The sequence below is a fragment of the Tursiops truncatus genome, chromosome 10 (assembly GCF_011762595.2).
Source record: "Tursiops truncatus isolate mTurTru1 chromosome 10, mTurTru1.mat.Y, whole genome shotgun sequence".
Taxonomy (NCBI): Eukaryota; Metazoa; Chordata; class Mammalia; order Artiodactyla; family Delphinidae; genus Tursiops; species Tursiops truncatus.
In genome coordinates, this window is record NC_047043.1 from 62467544 (window position 1) to 62484992 (window position 17449).

At 39.4% G+C, this 17449-nt stretch overlaps 1 protein-coding gene and 1 long non-coding RNA gene across 18 annotated transcripts in view; one reads left to right on the forward strand and one right to left on the reverse strand.

Moving 5' to 3' along the window:
• Positions 1–7163, forward strand: part of LOC117313913 (uncharacterized) — a 47407-nt gene extending 40244 nt beyond the window's left edge. For 2 of the 3 annotated variants that reach the window (XR_012323994.1, XR_012323995.1), the window contains exon 3: positions 613–4642. This is a non-coding gene — a long non-coding RNA (uncharacterized lncRNA). Of the gene's footprint in view, positions 1–612; positions 4643–4666; positions 4781–6613 lie in introns of those variants that run through there. The other variant, XR_004528526.2, reaches the window with a different exon arrangement.
• Positions 5003–17449, reverse strand: part of KIF9 (kinesin family member 9) — a 55683-nt gene continuing 43236 nt past the window's right edge. For 14 of the 15 annotated variants that reach the window (XM_073787873.1, XM_073787870.1, XM_073787869.1 and 11 more), the window contains one exon: positions 13502–13805. In XM_073787873.1, coding sequence (XP_073643974.1) covers positions 13755–13805 — 51 coding nt within the window. In that variant the 3' untranslated portion in view covers positions 13502–13754. Of the gene's footprint in view, positions 5195–13501; positions 13806–17449 lie in introns of those variants that run through there. The other variant, XM_073787868.1, reaches the window with a different exon arrangement.

Sequence of the window (17449 nt, forward strand, 5' to 3'; positions counted from 1 at the left end):
GGGAAACCAATCATGATATGATTTGATAAAAATGATTTTAACTACCTAATCAAGTAATGCACAACAAATCTAAAATAAAAGTTTTATCCCAGATATCTGGAAAGATTTAGTAGTCCCATGAAAACGTTCCAGGTATATTTAAAAGAATCACTGTCAATAGTCCATACTTTTTTCTTTCCGAGAATGATCATTTAAAGACCTGCTTACATTGTATACATATAGAAAGACATTTTTGGCATTCAGGACAGAATTTCTTTCTTATTTCTTATATTTCTTTCTAGCTTTTTAAAAATTGAAGTATAGTTTATCTACAAAATCTTGTTAATTTCAGGTGTACAACACAGTGATTCTGTTTTACATATATATATTCCTTTTCAGATTCTTTTCCCTTACAGGTTATTACAAAATATTGAATATAGTTCCCTGTGCTGTGCAGAAGGTCCTTGTTGGTTATTTTATATATAGTAGTGTGTATATGTCAATCCCAATCTCCCATTTTATCCCTCCGTCACCCTCCTTTCCCCTTTGGTAACCATAAGTTGGTTTTCTATGTCTGTGAGTCTCTTTCTGTTTTGTAAATAAGTTCACTTGTATCTTTTTTTTTTGGCCAAGCCACGTGGCATGTGTGATCCTAGTTCCCCGACCAGGGATTGAACCTGTGCCCCCTGCATTGGAAACTTGGAGTCTTAACCACTGGACCGCAAGGGAAGTCCCTGTATCATATTTTAGATTTCACATGTAAGTGATGTCATATGATATTTATCTTTCTCTTTCTGACTTACTTCACTTAGTATGATAATCTCTAGGTCCATCCATGTTTCTGCAAATGGCTTTATTTCATTCTTTTTTATGGCTGATACTCTTGCCTTTTTTGTTCTGCTCTCAAGTGATTATCTAACAAGAGCTAGGCATTCTTGGGCAATAGTCAGGGGATAGAAGAGGCAAAATTATTGAATAAAAATTGTCAATACTCCCACTGCCTCTATCATTTATCCGAATTCAAAACTTGGGGCAGAATGCCCTGGTCTTAATTTAACTTTACCCTTAACAGAAATGAGCCCAAGACAGGGAGAGACAGCAAGCCCTCTCCAAGAGTATAGAAGGGTAATGCCTTTTTCTTATAAAGGGACAGAGGGCTATTGGTGATCCAGGCCTAGACTTGGGCCAACCAATGTTAGAAAATTTATGGGCAATGAAGAACTGGAAACATGTATCAAAGCCCTAAGAAGGCCTTCTCATGCCCCAGTAGAATCAGATCCTGGTTTGAAGACCACACACACATCTTGGTCATAGTGGAGCTGGTGAAGTGATATTGCCTCTTCACTCTACCAGATTCAGAAGGACTTGGAGGTAAATCCCTCGGCCAGAAAAGGGAGGGACTATGACCTTTTAATGAGTAATTAATAATAATAATAATACCTTTTTTTAACTTATTCATAGGTTTTCATGAATATACTGTTAACTTTTTATTATTTATGCTTAGTGCTCACACACACTGGTTTTCATGTTTTCTTGACATTAAAATTGACAAGAGATATCTTTTAATTCTTTTAATAGTTAGCCAAAATTTGATTTTCTCTTCAGAACTTTTTTGTTTGAAGATCTGTAATCATTTTGTGACTTTGTTTAAGTTCCTATATTGAGATCACCCCAGAACACTTTTTAAAGGAGCAATCTACCTAAACTGTTACACTTGGGAAATGGCTCAAGAGAAGCTAATTTATCAACATAATGAAATACCATGCAGTCAACAGAAATGGCAATGTTGAAGGCAAATGATGTGGTTGTGTACAATAGCATTTTAAAAAATTTTATTGGAGCATAATAGATTTACAATGTTGTATTAGTTTTAGGTGTACCACATAGTGATTTAGTTATACATACACATATATTCATTCTTTTTCAGATTTTTTTCCCATATAAGTTATTACAGAATATTGAGTATAGTTCCCCATGCTATACAGTAAGTCCTTATTGGTTATCTATTTTATATATAGTAGAGTGTGTATGTTAATTCCAAGCTTACAAAGCATCTTAAATGCAGAAACTAGAACACTGATATCAGTGAGTCAGGTTATGTTGGTTCAGAGCTGAATTGGAGAAATTTAACATATTAAGTGGAAGATATATGAGGAATTTTTTCCCTTAAATCATTTTCTTAATGTGGTCAAAATATGTGTTGTACAATAAAAATATGCAGTGAATGTTGAGAGCAGTGATCACTGTTAATGAGTAAACAAAAGTGTTCCTTGCAAATTAATTAGTAAGTAAAAGAACTTTCAAAGGGCAACAAGCTTAAGTTATAAAAGGGAGAGTTGGTTATAGAAAAACCTATTTGGCAAAAGGCTGCCAAAGAGACCCTAAAACATCTCTCCAGGGGGTAAATTCAAGAAAGGCCAAAGTAATAGGCTTATGGGGTAATGAAAAAATCTGCAGAATGAAGGTCCAAGGACCTGTTGCTATTGATAAGCTTGAATATTTTGACATCCCCTTTCAAAGCAAGAAAACTAGCCAAGGCAAAGGGAAATGTAGTGTGTATAAACTCAACAACCACATATCAAATATGTGTAAACCTCTGCCTCTGTGTTTCAGCATTTGCCCCCTCTCAAGTTTCTCCTCTTTCCTCTTTCCCTCCTTCCTGGGATCCTGGGTAAGGAAGCTTGAATAGGGGGAGTGGTTGGTCCTTGCTCATTAACCTATTTATCCCACTTGGATTTTGCCTCTGCTCTGTCAGCTCACTGGGATGTGCTGGCCAGTGAAGCTTACCTCAAGCTCCACTGCCTGGGAGTCTTCCTCAGCCACAGTTACTCTACAGCTCAGTTGCCTTGTTGGTTCTGATGTCATGTTGAATGTAGCACCATGTTGAATAGAGTACCACTGTGTGGTAGGGCCCTTTGGATGCAGCACTATGTTGGTGGTGGCAGCATGTTAGAGGAATTCCATGTTGGATAGAGTGCCACATTGGCAGCAGTGCCATGTTGGATGTAGCACCATGTTGGCTGTGGCACCAAGTAGACGGGGGCATGTTGGTGGGCCATCTGTGATTACTGAGTGCTGCATGGGCTCTCTAAATGACTGCTCCAGGAAACCCAGAACAAGCTGTCTACTCTGGGATTTCTCATCCCACCCCAAAACTGTGGGTCCTTAATACACATACTGTCCTTGGAAGTTCAATCCTGAGAGAAGTGTGGAACTAGAGCCCCATCTCTGACTTCTTCCTGTCTTCCAAAAAATCGAAAGAAAGTAAAAATCACCCATCATTCCACCCTACATAGATAGCTGCTGATGATATTTGCATAATAATATTTTTATTTGTGTGTACATTTGAATGAAATGGTACACGTTATACATAATGTTTTATAATATTTTTATTTAGTAGTATATTTGTCAGTCTTCACTGTGTGTGTGTATGTGATCTTATTTATTTATTTTAATTTTTCTTGAAATATAATTGATTTACAATGTTGTATTAGTTTCACGTGTACAGCAAAGTGATTCACATATATATGTATATATATATTCTTTTTTAGATTCTTTTTCATTATAGTTTATTACAACATATTGAGTATAGTTCCCTGTGCCATACAGTCCTTGTTTTTTATCTATTTTACATATAGTGGTGTGTATATTTTATACTCTTTTTTTTTTTTTTTTTTTGCGGTACACGGGCCTCTCACTGTTGTGGCCCCTCCCGTTGCGGAGCACAGGCTCTGGACGCGTAGGCTCAGCGGCCATGGCTCACGGGCCCAGCCGCTCCGCGGCATGTGAGATCTTTCCAGACTGGGGCACGAACCCGTGTCCCCTGCATTGGCATGCGGACTCTCAAACGCTGCGGAAGCCTCCTGGTGTGTATATTTTAATCCCAAACTCCAAATTTATCCCTCCCCTGCCTTTCCCCTTTGGTAACCATAAGTTTGTTTTCTATGTTTGTGAGTCTATTTCTGTTTTGTAAATTATCTTTATTTTTAATGGCTGTATACGCTTCCATAGTATAAATGTACAACTCATTTAATCAATTCCCCATTCATTTTGGGTGCTAACAATTGTTCACTCTTATATAAACAGTGGTGTAGATCCTTGCAGAGAAATCTCTGTTCATCACCACGATGTTTTCATTAGTAAATTTCCTGGAATTAGAATTTCTGGGTCAAGGGATAAACTAAAGTGATGCATGCTCACTGTAAAAATTCAAACAATACAGAAGTTTATATTGCTAATAGGTGTATACACTTTCAGCCTTTTTTCTCTGCAAGTCCACACACATATGTGTGCACACACACAGACACACATTTATAAAAGGTAAAATGGTATCATACTATGCATATTGTTCCACAGCTTGCTCTTTTATAAGAACTAGAGTAGATCATGAACATCCTCCTAGTCTATAAGTTTACCTCATTTTAAGTTGCAGAGTATTCCAGAATAAAGGTATATTTTGTAAGCCATTCCCCAGTGGACAGACATTTAAGTTGCTTACAGTTTTTCTCTCTTATAAATTGTGTGGCAATAAATATTCTTGTTTGTATAACTTTGCACATTGTGTGAGTAATTCTTTAGGATAAATTTCTAGAAGTGGATTTCTGGGTCAAAATGTGTTAGGAACATACTGAAGTTCAGTCTCAGCCTTGGTATTCTACCAAAATTTGATATTTGTGTTTGGTTTTAGCCAAATAGCAAAATGCCTATCTTTCCTGACCTCGTCATCAGTGATCACGTGGTAGCCCTGGACATCAACAAGTCCATCTAGTCAACCAAGCTCCTGCTTCGGTTATTGACTGTGGTAGGTAGAATAATGTCCCTCCCCCAAAGATGTCCATTTCTCTCTTTTTTTTAAAATTTACTTTATTTATATATTTATTTACTTATTTATTTTTGGCTGCATTGGGTCTTCACTGCTGTGCACTGGCTTTCTCTAGTTGTGGCGAGCGGGGGCTACTCTTCATTGTGGTGCGAGGACTTCTCATTGCGGTGGCTTCTCTTGTTGCAGAGCATGGGCTCTAGGTGCTCGGGCTTCAGTAGTTGTGGCTCGTGGGCTCTATAGCACAGGCTCATTAGTTGTGGCACACGAACTTAGTTGCTCCGCGGCATGTGGGATCTTCCCGGACCAGGGCTCGAACCCCTGTCCCCTGCATTGGCAGGCAGATTCTTAGCCACTGTGCCACCAGGGAAGTCCAAAGATGTCCATTTCTAATACCTGAAACAGTGAATATATTAGGTTACATGGCCAAGGGGGATCAAAGGTGCAGACAGAATCAAGTTTACTAATCAACTGATTTTAAAATAGATTATCCTGGATTATCCAGATGGGTACAAGATAATCACGAAGGTCCTTAAAAGTGAAAGAAGGAAGCTGAAAAGAAGGGTCAGAGGGAGACCAGACTATGGAAGAACAGTCAGAGAGATGGCTTTGTAGATGGAGGAAAGGGGCCATGAGCCAAGGAATGTAGGCAACTTCTAGAAACTGGAAAAGGCAAGGAAATGGATTCTTCCCTATTGTCACCTTGATTTTAGCCCAACATCAGACTTCAAACTATAAAATAATAAATTTGTATTGTTTCAAGCTACTAAATTCGTGGTAATTTGTTACAGCAGCAATAGAAAACTAATACCGTGATCAAGAGATTTCTGGTCTAACAGAGCTAATCTGGTTAAGTAAGTATTTATAGGATGGAAAATCAATGAAGAAAATGCTTCATGAGTGTCCTTGACAATGGAACACACATGGTAAAGCTTGTGAGTGGTTTTGGAATCAGAGGCATACAGTGTTTTGTCTATACCTTTCAGATGTTTCTTCAGACAGTCCCTTTAGTGCAGCAGGATGTGTTGGTCAAAGACAGAGAATGGGCTGCTTTCATCATTTTTCTTCAGGCAAAGACATTACCTGACCTGTCAGAGATTTGGGAACTGTCTTCTCATACATATACAAGTTGAAATGGCAGCCATTAGGTGTTTAAGTACAACTATAACAAGAAGACTTATCACTATTTTTCAATAATAATACCAACACAGTAGGACTTACTAACAACCAGTTTTTGCTTACAATAAAAATAGTTTGCAGGAACCTGATAAAGAGAACTGAAACCAATTTAATTTCCTCTCTCTGGATTAAAAAAAGTACTGGGTCCAGGCATACTTTCCTGTCATTACACACTGAGAACAAGCAAAAATAACTTAGCTATTTGTTCCAACAAATACTTGCTCCTAGAAGACTATGAACTAACAAAAAGAGCTTACTTATCAAAACTAGCATTTTACTCATCGACACTTGCTTAAAGACTGCTGCCTCACTGTGCCTGCCAATCCAAAATTATTGTTATAAATTCTGCCTAATCTCGATCAGTTTCCTGCTTTGCAAGACCCTCCTTTAAACTACCCAGTTTGGGCCCTAAAGCCCTGTAAACATCCTTCCCTGACTTTCCCCTTCTGAGAAATGTTTATGACTTTGTCAATTTGGCATTCTCTTTAATGCTGTAAGTTTATTAAATTTAACTTAACTTGAACAGGTTTTCAGGGGGTCTTTTGGAGAGTCTTTTCCTGATAGAAGTAACCTTGAGAGTGCTAGTATACTTTCCATGAACCCTACTCTAAAGATTCTCCTATATTCTCACTCCAGGGAAGATACTGAAGTTGGTGTGTATGCAGTGGAAGCTGAGTATCACATGGATATTCATAAACAGTTTTATTTCCTTAAACGCAAGTCACCTTGCTCCACAGCAACAGTTCTAGGTCCAAAGTCAAAGGAATCTATTTATTAGAAATAAAAATATGTAAGTGAAAGTAGCAATGTTACATCTACTACTTAGTAGGTGTTTTCTTCAAGTAAAGCAAAACTCTTCAGTATGTGTGTTTGCTTCAGTGAAATTGTATCATCAACTTAGCCTCAAGTCCAGGAATTGAAGAAGAAGGAGATAAATCTTTACCCAGTCAGCTCACTATTAGAGAGGAAGGAAGCTTTAATAACTTGATGACAACATCACTGTCAGTTGAACACTTTACTGCAGAACCTACGGAAATAAATCTGGCTCCTCCACTCACCTTTGCTGACTATACTGAAAACGAATGACTGTTTAGTATCACAGAAGTACACGTAACAATCGAGCAGCCCATGTTACTTGGAAATTATGGTGCCCATAAGTATTAAAATGTAAAACTTAAAAAATTTGACTACTAAAATAAAATAATTATAATTATTTATAAAAATAAATAATAATTACTATATAATAATAATTTTTAAATAATTTTTAAATAATTCTAATTAAAATTTGTATTTGAACAAAATGTGTTTATGGTATACCTCTGTTATACACAATTAAAATTGTTAAAGGTATCACCAAATTTTTATCCAAGAAGTTTGTACTAATGTAAAAAGTATGTACCAATATACATTTTTAAGGCTCTGGAGATGGACTACCTAATTGTCCTCCAGAAAACATGAGCCAGTTGATTCTGCAACACTGAAGAAGAATGTCCATTTATCTGTTGTTAAAGGAGAATTTTTCAAAAAAGTTATAATCGTGAACAGGAATAAATAATGGGCATTTATGAATTGCAAAGTCTTCATAGACATTAATTTGCCTGGTCCTTTTAGCATCCACGTAGTAGGGCAGGCAGTAACAGCTGCTGCCTCCATTTTACAAAGGCAGAGATTGAGCCTCAGAGAAGTGGCACCTAAGGTCACAGACTCTGAGTGGTAGCATGTGGACTTGGCATGGGGTTCTCAGACCCTGTGTTCCATTTTCATGTACCTGGCCACATATGTGACCACATTCTCTATGCTCTCAGCGTCTTTGGGAGCCTTCCAGTTCCTCCTTCAGACCCTCTCACCTTCTGCAGGAGAAGGCCAGGCACAGCCCTATAGCAAAGACAGTTTCTTCCACCCTTGCCATCTCCGCCCTTGCCATCATTCCCAAATTTAAGAACAATTCTTGTCCACTTGGGACTACCCTGGTGGTCCAGTGGGTAAGACTCCATGCTCCCAATGCAGAGGGCCTGGGTTCAATCCCTGGTCATGGAACTAGATCCTGCATGCATGCCGCAACTAAGAAGTCCACATGCTGCAACTAAAAGATCCCTCATGCTGCAACGAAGATCCCGCGTGCCTCAACTAAGACGCGGTGCAGCCAAAATAAATAAATAATAATAAAAGAACAATACTTGTCTACTCCACACACACTCAACTCTAGCATCCTAATGCTTTTTACAGCTTTTCTGGACAGAGCAGATTCTCCTTCAAGGGGTGTATAATAGGAAAATCCCACTTGTTTCTTAAAAGCCATTTAGTTATCAAATCACACAATCATGGCTGGCCTTTGAGGTAAGCCCCTTCCCTGCATGCAATACTCCCTCTTTTTTCTTCCAGCCGTTGCTGATACATTTCTGCAAATAGGGTGCCTCTCCCTTTATTGTTGGAAAGCTGAGCTGGTAAAAATGTCTTTCATCTGCTCATATAAAAATATCTTTCTAAATTAAATGTTATTTTTGTTAAGAAAAGCAAATTATATTTAACAGAAAAATTTAAAAATATTTTAAAATTTAAGGGGAAAAATCACTTCCAGTTTCATCCAGAAATAACCACTTTTGACATTTTAGTCTTTTTTTATTCATATATATGTGTGAATATCTCTGTATATGATATAATTTTCAACTGATATGTTAAGTGACTTTTCCACAACTGCTTTTATAGAATCACAGAATCTAGATTTAGAAGAAAACTCCAGGCCTTCAAGATCTTTCTTCCTGGTTTGAGGGCTTTGATTGGGTCTGCCTAGACACTGCTTGTATCCTCCAGGGACTGGAAGCCCAGTTTATACTAAGAAAATCCATTTCTGGGTTGGAAAATTCTCATTCCGTTTTTGTCTCCTGAAATGACAGAATATGAATATGAATATGTCCTATTTGGATTTCTCTTCTCAGATTGAATATCCCTGGTTTCCATGATTATTCCTTGCTTGACAGAATTTTCAGAGCCACTCATGATGCTGGTCACCCTCCCCAGGGGAGTCTGTTCACTTATAACACTGCCTCCAGTCCCTGACATGAAGTCCCAAGTGCAGCCTGGCAGATGTGGTGTGCAGTGGGGCTGCTGCTTCCCTAACCCCAGACACTTGACCTCCAGTAACACTGCTCAGGATGGCACTATATTTTTAGCAGCTACTTTTACTGTAAGCTTTTGGGTTGGTCTTAAAAAGCCATCAGTCAGGATTAATTGGAGAAAGATAATGCCAGTCAGAATGCTGCCTTTTCAAATCCAAAATCTATTTTGGGGAGTGGAAAGGGAGCCTAACATTGGTTGGGGTGTGTGTGTGTGTGTGTGTGCGCGCGCGCGTGCACGCGTGTGTGTGCTTGTGTGTTTGTTCACCATCTATCAGATGTAATGCTGAACACATTCATATCTTTATTATTATTATAGTTATTGTTACTGTCATGGCAGTTTCAGTTGGTTGAGGTCCTACTGTGCACTAGACATACATTAATTTCATTTCACAGAGCCCCAGGATAATTAATTGTTGTTTTACACATGAGGAAAGGAAGGCAGGGAAATTGGACAACTTGTTCCAAGGTCCCACACCAATAAGATGTTTACGCCCATGTTCTACCCCTATATCGTATTGCCTCAGAAAAGTGCAACCACTGATCAACAGTCAAGTTCAGAGTGAGACTCCCTGGAATTCCCTGGCAGTGCAGTGGCTAAAGACTATGTGCTTTCACTGCAGAGATACTGCAAGCTGATAAATGATCAGATTTTTAATATAGTTCAAAGGTTAAAGTCCACTGAATTTCTTGACAGATTCAATGTGGGGTGTAAGAGGAGTGAAATACAAAACTAAGGATTTTAGCCTGAGCAATAGGGTTGAGATAAAGAAGGCTGTGGGTGGAGCATGTTTTGGGGTGGCATTTGAGCATTTAGGGGTTTTTTTGTTTTTTTTTTAAATAAATAAATTTATTTATTAATTTTGGCTGTGTTGGGTCGTAGCTGCATGTGGGCTTTTCTCCAGCTGGAGCGAACGGGGGCTACTCTTCGTTGCGGTGTGCGGGCTTCTCATTGCGGTGGCTTCTCTTGTTGAGGAGCATGGGCTCTAGGTGCGTGGGCTTCAGTAGTTGTGGCACATGGGCTCAGTAGTTGTGGCTTGTGGGCTCTAGAGCGCAGGCTCAGTAGTTAGGGCTCGTGGGCTTAGTTGCTCCACAGCATGTGGAATCTTCCTGGACCAGGGCTCGAACCCGCGTCTCCTGCATTGGCAGGCGGATTCTTAACCACTGTGCCACCAGGGAAGTCCGAGCATTTAGTTTTAAACATGCTGATTTGTAAGTATCTTAATAGACACTCAAGTGGAGATGCCAAGTTAGCAGTTAGCTATACAGGTATACCTTGTTTTATTACATTTTGCTTTTTGCACTTTGCAGATACTGAGCTTTTTACAAATTAAAGATTTATGGCAACGCTGCATTGAGCAAATCTATTGGTGTAATTTTTCTAACAGCATTTGCTCAACTTGCGTCTCTGTGTCACATTTTGGTAATTCTCACAATATTTAAAAATTTTTCGTTATTATTATACTTGTTATGGTGATCTGTGATCAGTGATCTTTGATGTTACTGTTGTGAAAGATTATAACTCACTGAAGGCTCAGATGATGGTTTGCATTTTTTAGTAATAAAATATTTTTTAATTAAGGTATGTACATTTGATAGACATAATGCTATCATACACTTATCAGACTACAGTGTAAACATAACTTTTATATGCACTGTGAAACTAAAAAATTCATATGACTCGCTTTATTGAGATATTCACTTTATTGCAGTGGTCTGGAATCAAACCCACAGTATCTCCAAGGTATGCCTGTACAGTTTTGGAGATCAGGAGAGCAGCCTAAGCTAGATATATAAAATTGAGAGTTGGCACATGGATGATGTTTAAAGCCACAAGGCTGGATGAGATCACCAAGAGAGTGATCTCCCTATTATCTCCTCTGGATCTGTGATTAGATGCTTCCTAAATCTTCTCATTCTCTCCACCATGACTCATCGTGCTTTCAATTTTCTTTCTCTTCCTCCCTCTACGCTACAAGTCCCAGCAGTTTCTTCAGATCCATCATCCAGGTCATTAATTCTCTCTTTCACTGTTTCTAGTCTGTCATTTTAACTTTTAGAACTACATTTTCTTCATTCCTAGAAATTCTTTTTAAAAAAATATGCACTCTATTTTAATAGCCTTTATCATATGTTTGACACATACTTTGTCTTTATTTAAAACATAACATATATATTGTATAATCTTTATCCAGTAATTTGTTATCTGAAGTTCTAATGACTCTGAAACTGATTCTCTTTACACTGTGCCTCCATCATGATACATTGTTTCCATGTATGCCACATGTGCACACGTGCATGCATGTGCATGTGTGTGTCTGTGTGTGTGTTTAATCTTTGGAGCTCATGTTTACTAGGGCTTTGTGGGAATGCTGTGTAGCTGGATAAAGGGCCTGAACACTAGATTTTAAAATTTCATTTTACTAGGTGTTTCAACCTTGGGAAAAAATTTTTTTTCTGTCTAAAAATAAACATTTAGATCTCCAGTTTTATTGAAGCCTTGGGCTAATTTTTATGCTAATTCTTCAGCCTGGTGGTTCCTGGACCACACAGTGTAAATTTGAATCCCAAACCTGTGCATGGTTGCAAATTCTCACAGGACCTGTTCTCCCTCATCCCTGGGGATAGTTTCCTTGTTATTTCTCCATGTCAGTGGGGAAATTTTTTTAGCTCACCTCTTCATCAGGTGCTACCTTTATGCAAGGGGTCCCATTTCCATCTTCCTATGAGGCATGGGCCATAGTTTTATTTCTCACACTTATGTGGGCATTAACACTCAAAAGCAACCGTCCACACCTTCTACCAGCCATAGCCGGTTCACACACTGACCACTCTGGTTTTCAATTCTCCAGCTCCTGGCAGTTTCCTTTCTTTCCTGCAAATTTAGCTTTGCATTTAAAAGAATGTTATACTTTAGACAGTATCTCTTTTTGTAGCCAGAGTGTTTTCAGGTTACCTTATCTGTCACATTGATGGAATTGGAAGTCCCTTTAGGGGTGATTGTGATGGTCAGATTAGCTCAGCAGGAACTATTTTCTAGAACAACAGGCATATTTGAGTGGATATCATGCCCCCTAGCTCCCTGTCATGTTGGAAGCATCTGCTCCTGTGAGGAGTTTGCATGGAGGGTGATCTACAGAGCACCGTTTGGCTTATTCCTGTGGCTCTGCCCACGCTGACGATTACTTGTTTCAGTTTGTGCCAGAACTGACCGAGGCGTATGTGGTGACGAATGAGCTAGAGACACATGGGACCAACTGCCATGACAGGGGCCCAGCCTGCCCTGGCCTGCAGGCCCCAGGACTGGCTGTCCAGGAATTCTGTGCAGGGATGACCAGCATGCCACATGCCATTCTAGCCAGTGACAGGGAATGAAGGGAAGGGGGACTGGTTATACCACAAATGGCTGCTTCCTGTGGCTCCAGCAGGATGATGTACTCCTGTTTACTATGTTCTATTTCCTGAGCTGCTCCAAAGACGCGGGAACCCCAAACAAGTGCTGGTAAGGGCAAGGGCAGCCAAGAAGGGAAAGAATCTGAACTCTCTAGGGCCTCCAACTCATCAGCTGGGATGATGAGCAGAGCCTGGCCATATCTGCCTGTTTGGCCACATTTAAAGGAAACATGAGGACTGACCAACAAGGCTGTGTGTACACCATAAGTGCTGATCAGTGACAGCCCCCCACGTGTCATCCAAGGGAATGAAGTCAGGGGACTTCAAAGCTGCTCCGGGAAGCCTTGGCATAGAAGGAGTCTCTGAAAGCTGTTTCAGGACCGTTGTGTATCTGCCAGTCAGTGAAGGAGAAAGGGGGTGGATAGGAGAGAGGGCAGAGACCTTAAGGAAAGCCTTCAGCTTTCTCTCTTCAACAAAACCCCCATCTGGCTGCTCATTGATGGGCTGAAGAACAGAACCATAGGGTCTTTGATTGGAAAGATGTCATTTAGTTCAACCTTCCAGCTAGTGCAGGTTCTGCAATCTCCTTGCCAGACAGCCTCCCACCATGGGGTTCTCACTGCTAACTTCATGGTAGGAATGATCTCATTTTAAGCCTCTTCTTATTTTGAGGTAAAAATCTGCCTTTCAGTCATTTCCACCTACACCCCATCCTCTCCTGGTTGCTGAGGAAGAAGCACCTCCTGCCTTCACTGGCTCAGGAACACAGAGAGGATTCCCTGCGAGAACCTACAGTCTCACCCATGAGAACCAGGGCTCCTCGGACCCAGCTCATCCCCAGGATGGCCATCCAGGAAAGGAAAGAGGCTGACCAGTGGGACAAAGGCCTGCCAGAGGGAGACTGGCTGAGCTACTTCTTCACTTTCTTACTGGAGACTCAGTTAGGACCCCACCTGTACACAGGGAAGACATCCTCCCAGATAGGAAATAAAATAAAGTTCTTGGATGAGCACTGAAAGCCGAACTAGAAAGTTATTTTATCCTGTCCCTGCATATAAGACAGTGAATCGAAACCAAAAGTGTTCTGTGAAGATATTTGAAGGTGTCCTTTGAAGGCTGTTCCTCCTGGCAGGTAGGCCATTGTGTGTTCTCTGGGCTGCGCCCAGCCTTGGAGCAGAGGAATTGGAGTCTGGGCAGGTGCTTTGGCAGTGCCTCTAGAATAGGCAGGAGTAGCTGGGGGTTTCGTCCTTCAACGCACTGTCAGTGAGTCCCTATTTTCTATGTGTCTGCTGGAGGCCCATCATGGTTTTCAAATAATTGTGCTACACACAGAAAAGGGGAGAAAACAGAAGTTGATTAGGACATGCGGACCTAACAAGGACTCAGAAGCCACACCACTTATATCCACCCCATCATTCTTCCTGCAAATATCACTGTTTGAGGACAAGGATTCCCTTTGACTAGCCCCAGTTCTGTGAGAAATAATGTTCCATTCAATCCCTCTCATTCTTTCATCCTAAAGAAAGTGTGTAAAACTGTTTTTAAATGTTTAAAAGGAGACAGGCATGTTTCAAGGGCCCACTTGAAAGTTTCTGACAAGAAGTAGGTTCAAAAAAAGAAAAGAAAAGGGCTCTTTCTCCAGAGGGATGGGGGCCCATGTATTCCGAAGGGCCTTCCCTCTGCAAATCAACTAGATGTTCGTGAATCCTACCCTTTTAATGAACTGCTAGCCTCTTGGAAAGCATGTGGAAAAAGTAAGCTGAAACAGAATCAGTGGGCAGGCCAGTGAGCAAGCAAATGCTAAAACCAACATGGAATTTGGAGGTGAATCCTAGATTCCCCACATGGTGAATCTGAACTGAAACTGAAGCTCCCACATGAAGCTGGAATTATTTTACCCCAATTTTTTATTGTCGTAAAATACACACAACATACAAATTTCCATCTTAACTATGTTTAAGTGTACAATTTAGTGGTATTAAATACATTGATAATGTTGTGCAACCATCACTATCATCTATCTCCATAACTCTTTTCATCATCCCAAACTGAAATTCCATATGCTTTGAACAATAACTCCCCGTTCCCCTCTCCCCGCAGACCCTGAAAATCACCACTATACTTTCAATCTTTATGATTTTTTTAAGTCAGTCATTTAATTTTTAAATTATTTTTTTAAGTTTTATTGGAGTATAGTTGATTTACAATGTTGTGTTAGTTTCAGGTGTACAGCAAAGTGATTCAATTATACATATACATATATTCATTCTTTTTTAGATTCTTTTCACATATAGGTTGTCCCAGAATATAGGTTGTCCCAGAATATTGAATAGAGTTCCCTGTGCTATATAGTAGGTCTCTGTTGGTTATCTATCTTATATACTGTAGTGTTGTCTGTTAATCCCAAGCTCCTGATTTATCCCTCCCTGCCACATTTCCCCTTTGGCAACCATAAGTTTGTTTTCAATATCTGTAAGCCTGTTTCTATTTTGTAAATAAGTTCATTTGTATCATTTTAAAAAATTAGATTCCACATATGAGTGACATCATATGATATTTGTCTTTCTCTGTCTGACTTACTTCACTTAGTATGATAATCTCTAGGTCACACCATGTTGCTGCAAATGGCATTATTTCATTCTTTTTTATGGCTGAGTAGTATTCCATTGTATATATGTACCACATCTTTATCCATTCCTCTGCCGATGTACATTTAGGTTGCTTCCATATCTTGGCTATTGTAAATAGTGCTGCAATGAACATTGAGGTGCATGTATATTTTCGGATTTTGGTTTTCTCTGGGTATATGCCCAGGAGTGGGATTGCTGGGTCATATAGTAGTTCTATTTTTAGTTTTTAAGGAACCGCCATACTGTTCTGTATAGTGGTTGTACCAATTTACATTCCCACCAACAGTGTAGGAGGGTTCCGACTTCTCCACACCCTCTCCAGCATTTATTTATTTATTCATTTTTATTTATTTATATTTTTTTGGTGTGTTAGTTTCTGCTTTATGACAAAGTGAATCAGCTATACATATACATATATCCCCATATCTCCTCCCTCTTGCGTTTCCCTCCCATTCCCTATCCCACCCCTCTAGGTGGTCACAAAGCACCGAGCTGATCTCCCTGTGCTATGCAGCTGCTTCCCACTAGCTATCTGTTTTACATTTGGTAGTATGTATATGTCCACCAGCATTTATTTTTTGTGGACTTTTTCCCCCCAGATTTATTGAGATGTAACTGCCATATAATATAATATTGCATAAGTTTAAGGTGTACAGTGTGTTGATTTGACACACTTATATATTGTAAAGTGACTGCAACCATAGCATTAGCTAACACCTCCATTATATCATATAAGTACTATTTCTTTTTTGTGGTGAGAACATTTAAGATCTACTCTCATAGCAACTTTCAAGTATATACTACAGCATTATTAACTATAATTACCATGCTATACATTAGATCCCCAGAACTTATTCATCTTATAACTGGAAGTTTGTGTCCTTTGACCAACATCTCCCCATTCCCCACCCCCACCCCCAGCCCCTGGTAACCACCATTCTAATCTCTGTTTCTATGAGTTCAGCATTTTGTTTGTGGACTTTCTGATCATCGCCATTCTCACCAGTGTGAGGGGATACCTCATTGTACTGATAGTTTTTGTTTGTTTGTTTTATTTAGTTAGTTATTTTGCCCAAGCAGTGCAGCATGTGGGATCTTAGTTCCCTGGCCAAGGATCGAACCTGCATCCCCTGTGTTGGAAGCAGGGAGTCTTAACCAGCGCCACGGGAGTCCCCTCATTGAGGTTTTGATTTGCATTTCTCTAATAATTAGTTATGTTGAGCATCTTTTCATGTGCTTTTTGGCCATCTGTATGTCTTCTTTGGAGAAACGTCTATTTAGATCTTCTGCCCATTTTTGTATTGGGTTGTCTGTTTTTTTGATATTGAGCTGCATGAGCTGGTTGTGTATTTTGGAGATTAATCCCTTGTTGGTTGCTTGACTTGCAAATATTTTCTCCCATTCTGAGGGTTGTCTTTTTGCTTTGTTTATGGTTTCCGTTTCTGTGCAAAAGCTTTTAAGTTTAATTAGATCCCATTTGTTTATTTTTGTGTTTATTTTCATTACTCTAGGAGGTGGATCAAAAAAGATCTTGCTTCAATTTATGTCAAAGAATGTTCTTCCTATGTTTTCCTCTGAGAGTTTTATAGTGTCCAGCCTTACATTTAGGTCTCCAATCCATTTTGAGTTTATTTTTGTGTATGGTGTTAGGGAATGTTCTAATTTCATTCTTTTACATGTAGCTGTACAGTTTTCCCAGCACCACTTATTCTCTAGTAGGTCTGTGTCTTTATTCCCGTCTTACCCCTAGCTTCTTCACGACCTTTTTTTTTTCTTAGATTCCATATATATGTGTTAGCATACGGTATTTGGTTTTCTTTCTGACTTACTTCACTCTGTATGACAGACTCTAGGTCCATCCACCTCACTACAAATATCTCAATTTCGTTTCTTTTTATGGCTGAGTAATATTCCATTGTATATATGTGCCACATCTTCTTTATCCATTCATCCGATGATGGACACATAGGTTGCTTCCATGTCCTGGCTATTGTAAATAGAGCTGCAATGAACATTTTGGTACATGACTCTTTTTGAATTATGGTTTTCTCAGGGTATACGCCCAGTAGTGGGATTGCTGGATCATATGGTAGTTCTATTTTTAGTTTTTTAAGGAACCTCCATACTGTTCTCCATAGTGGCTGTATCAATTTACATTCCCACCAACAGTGCAAGAGGGTTCCCTTTTCTCCACACCCTCTCCAGCATTTATTGTTTCTAGATTTTTTGATGATGGCCATTCTGACTGGTGTGAGATGATATCTCATTGTAGTTTTGATTTGCATTTCTCTAATGATTAATGATGTTGAGCATTCTTTCATGTGTTTGTTGGCAAT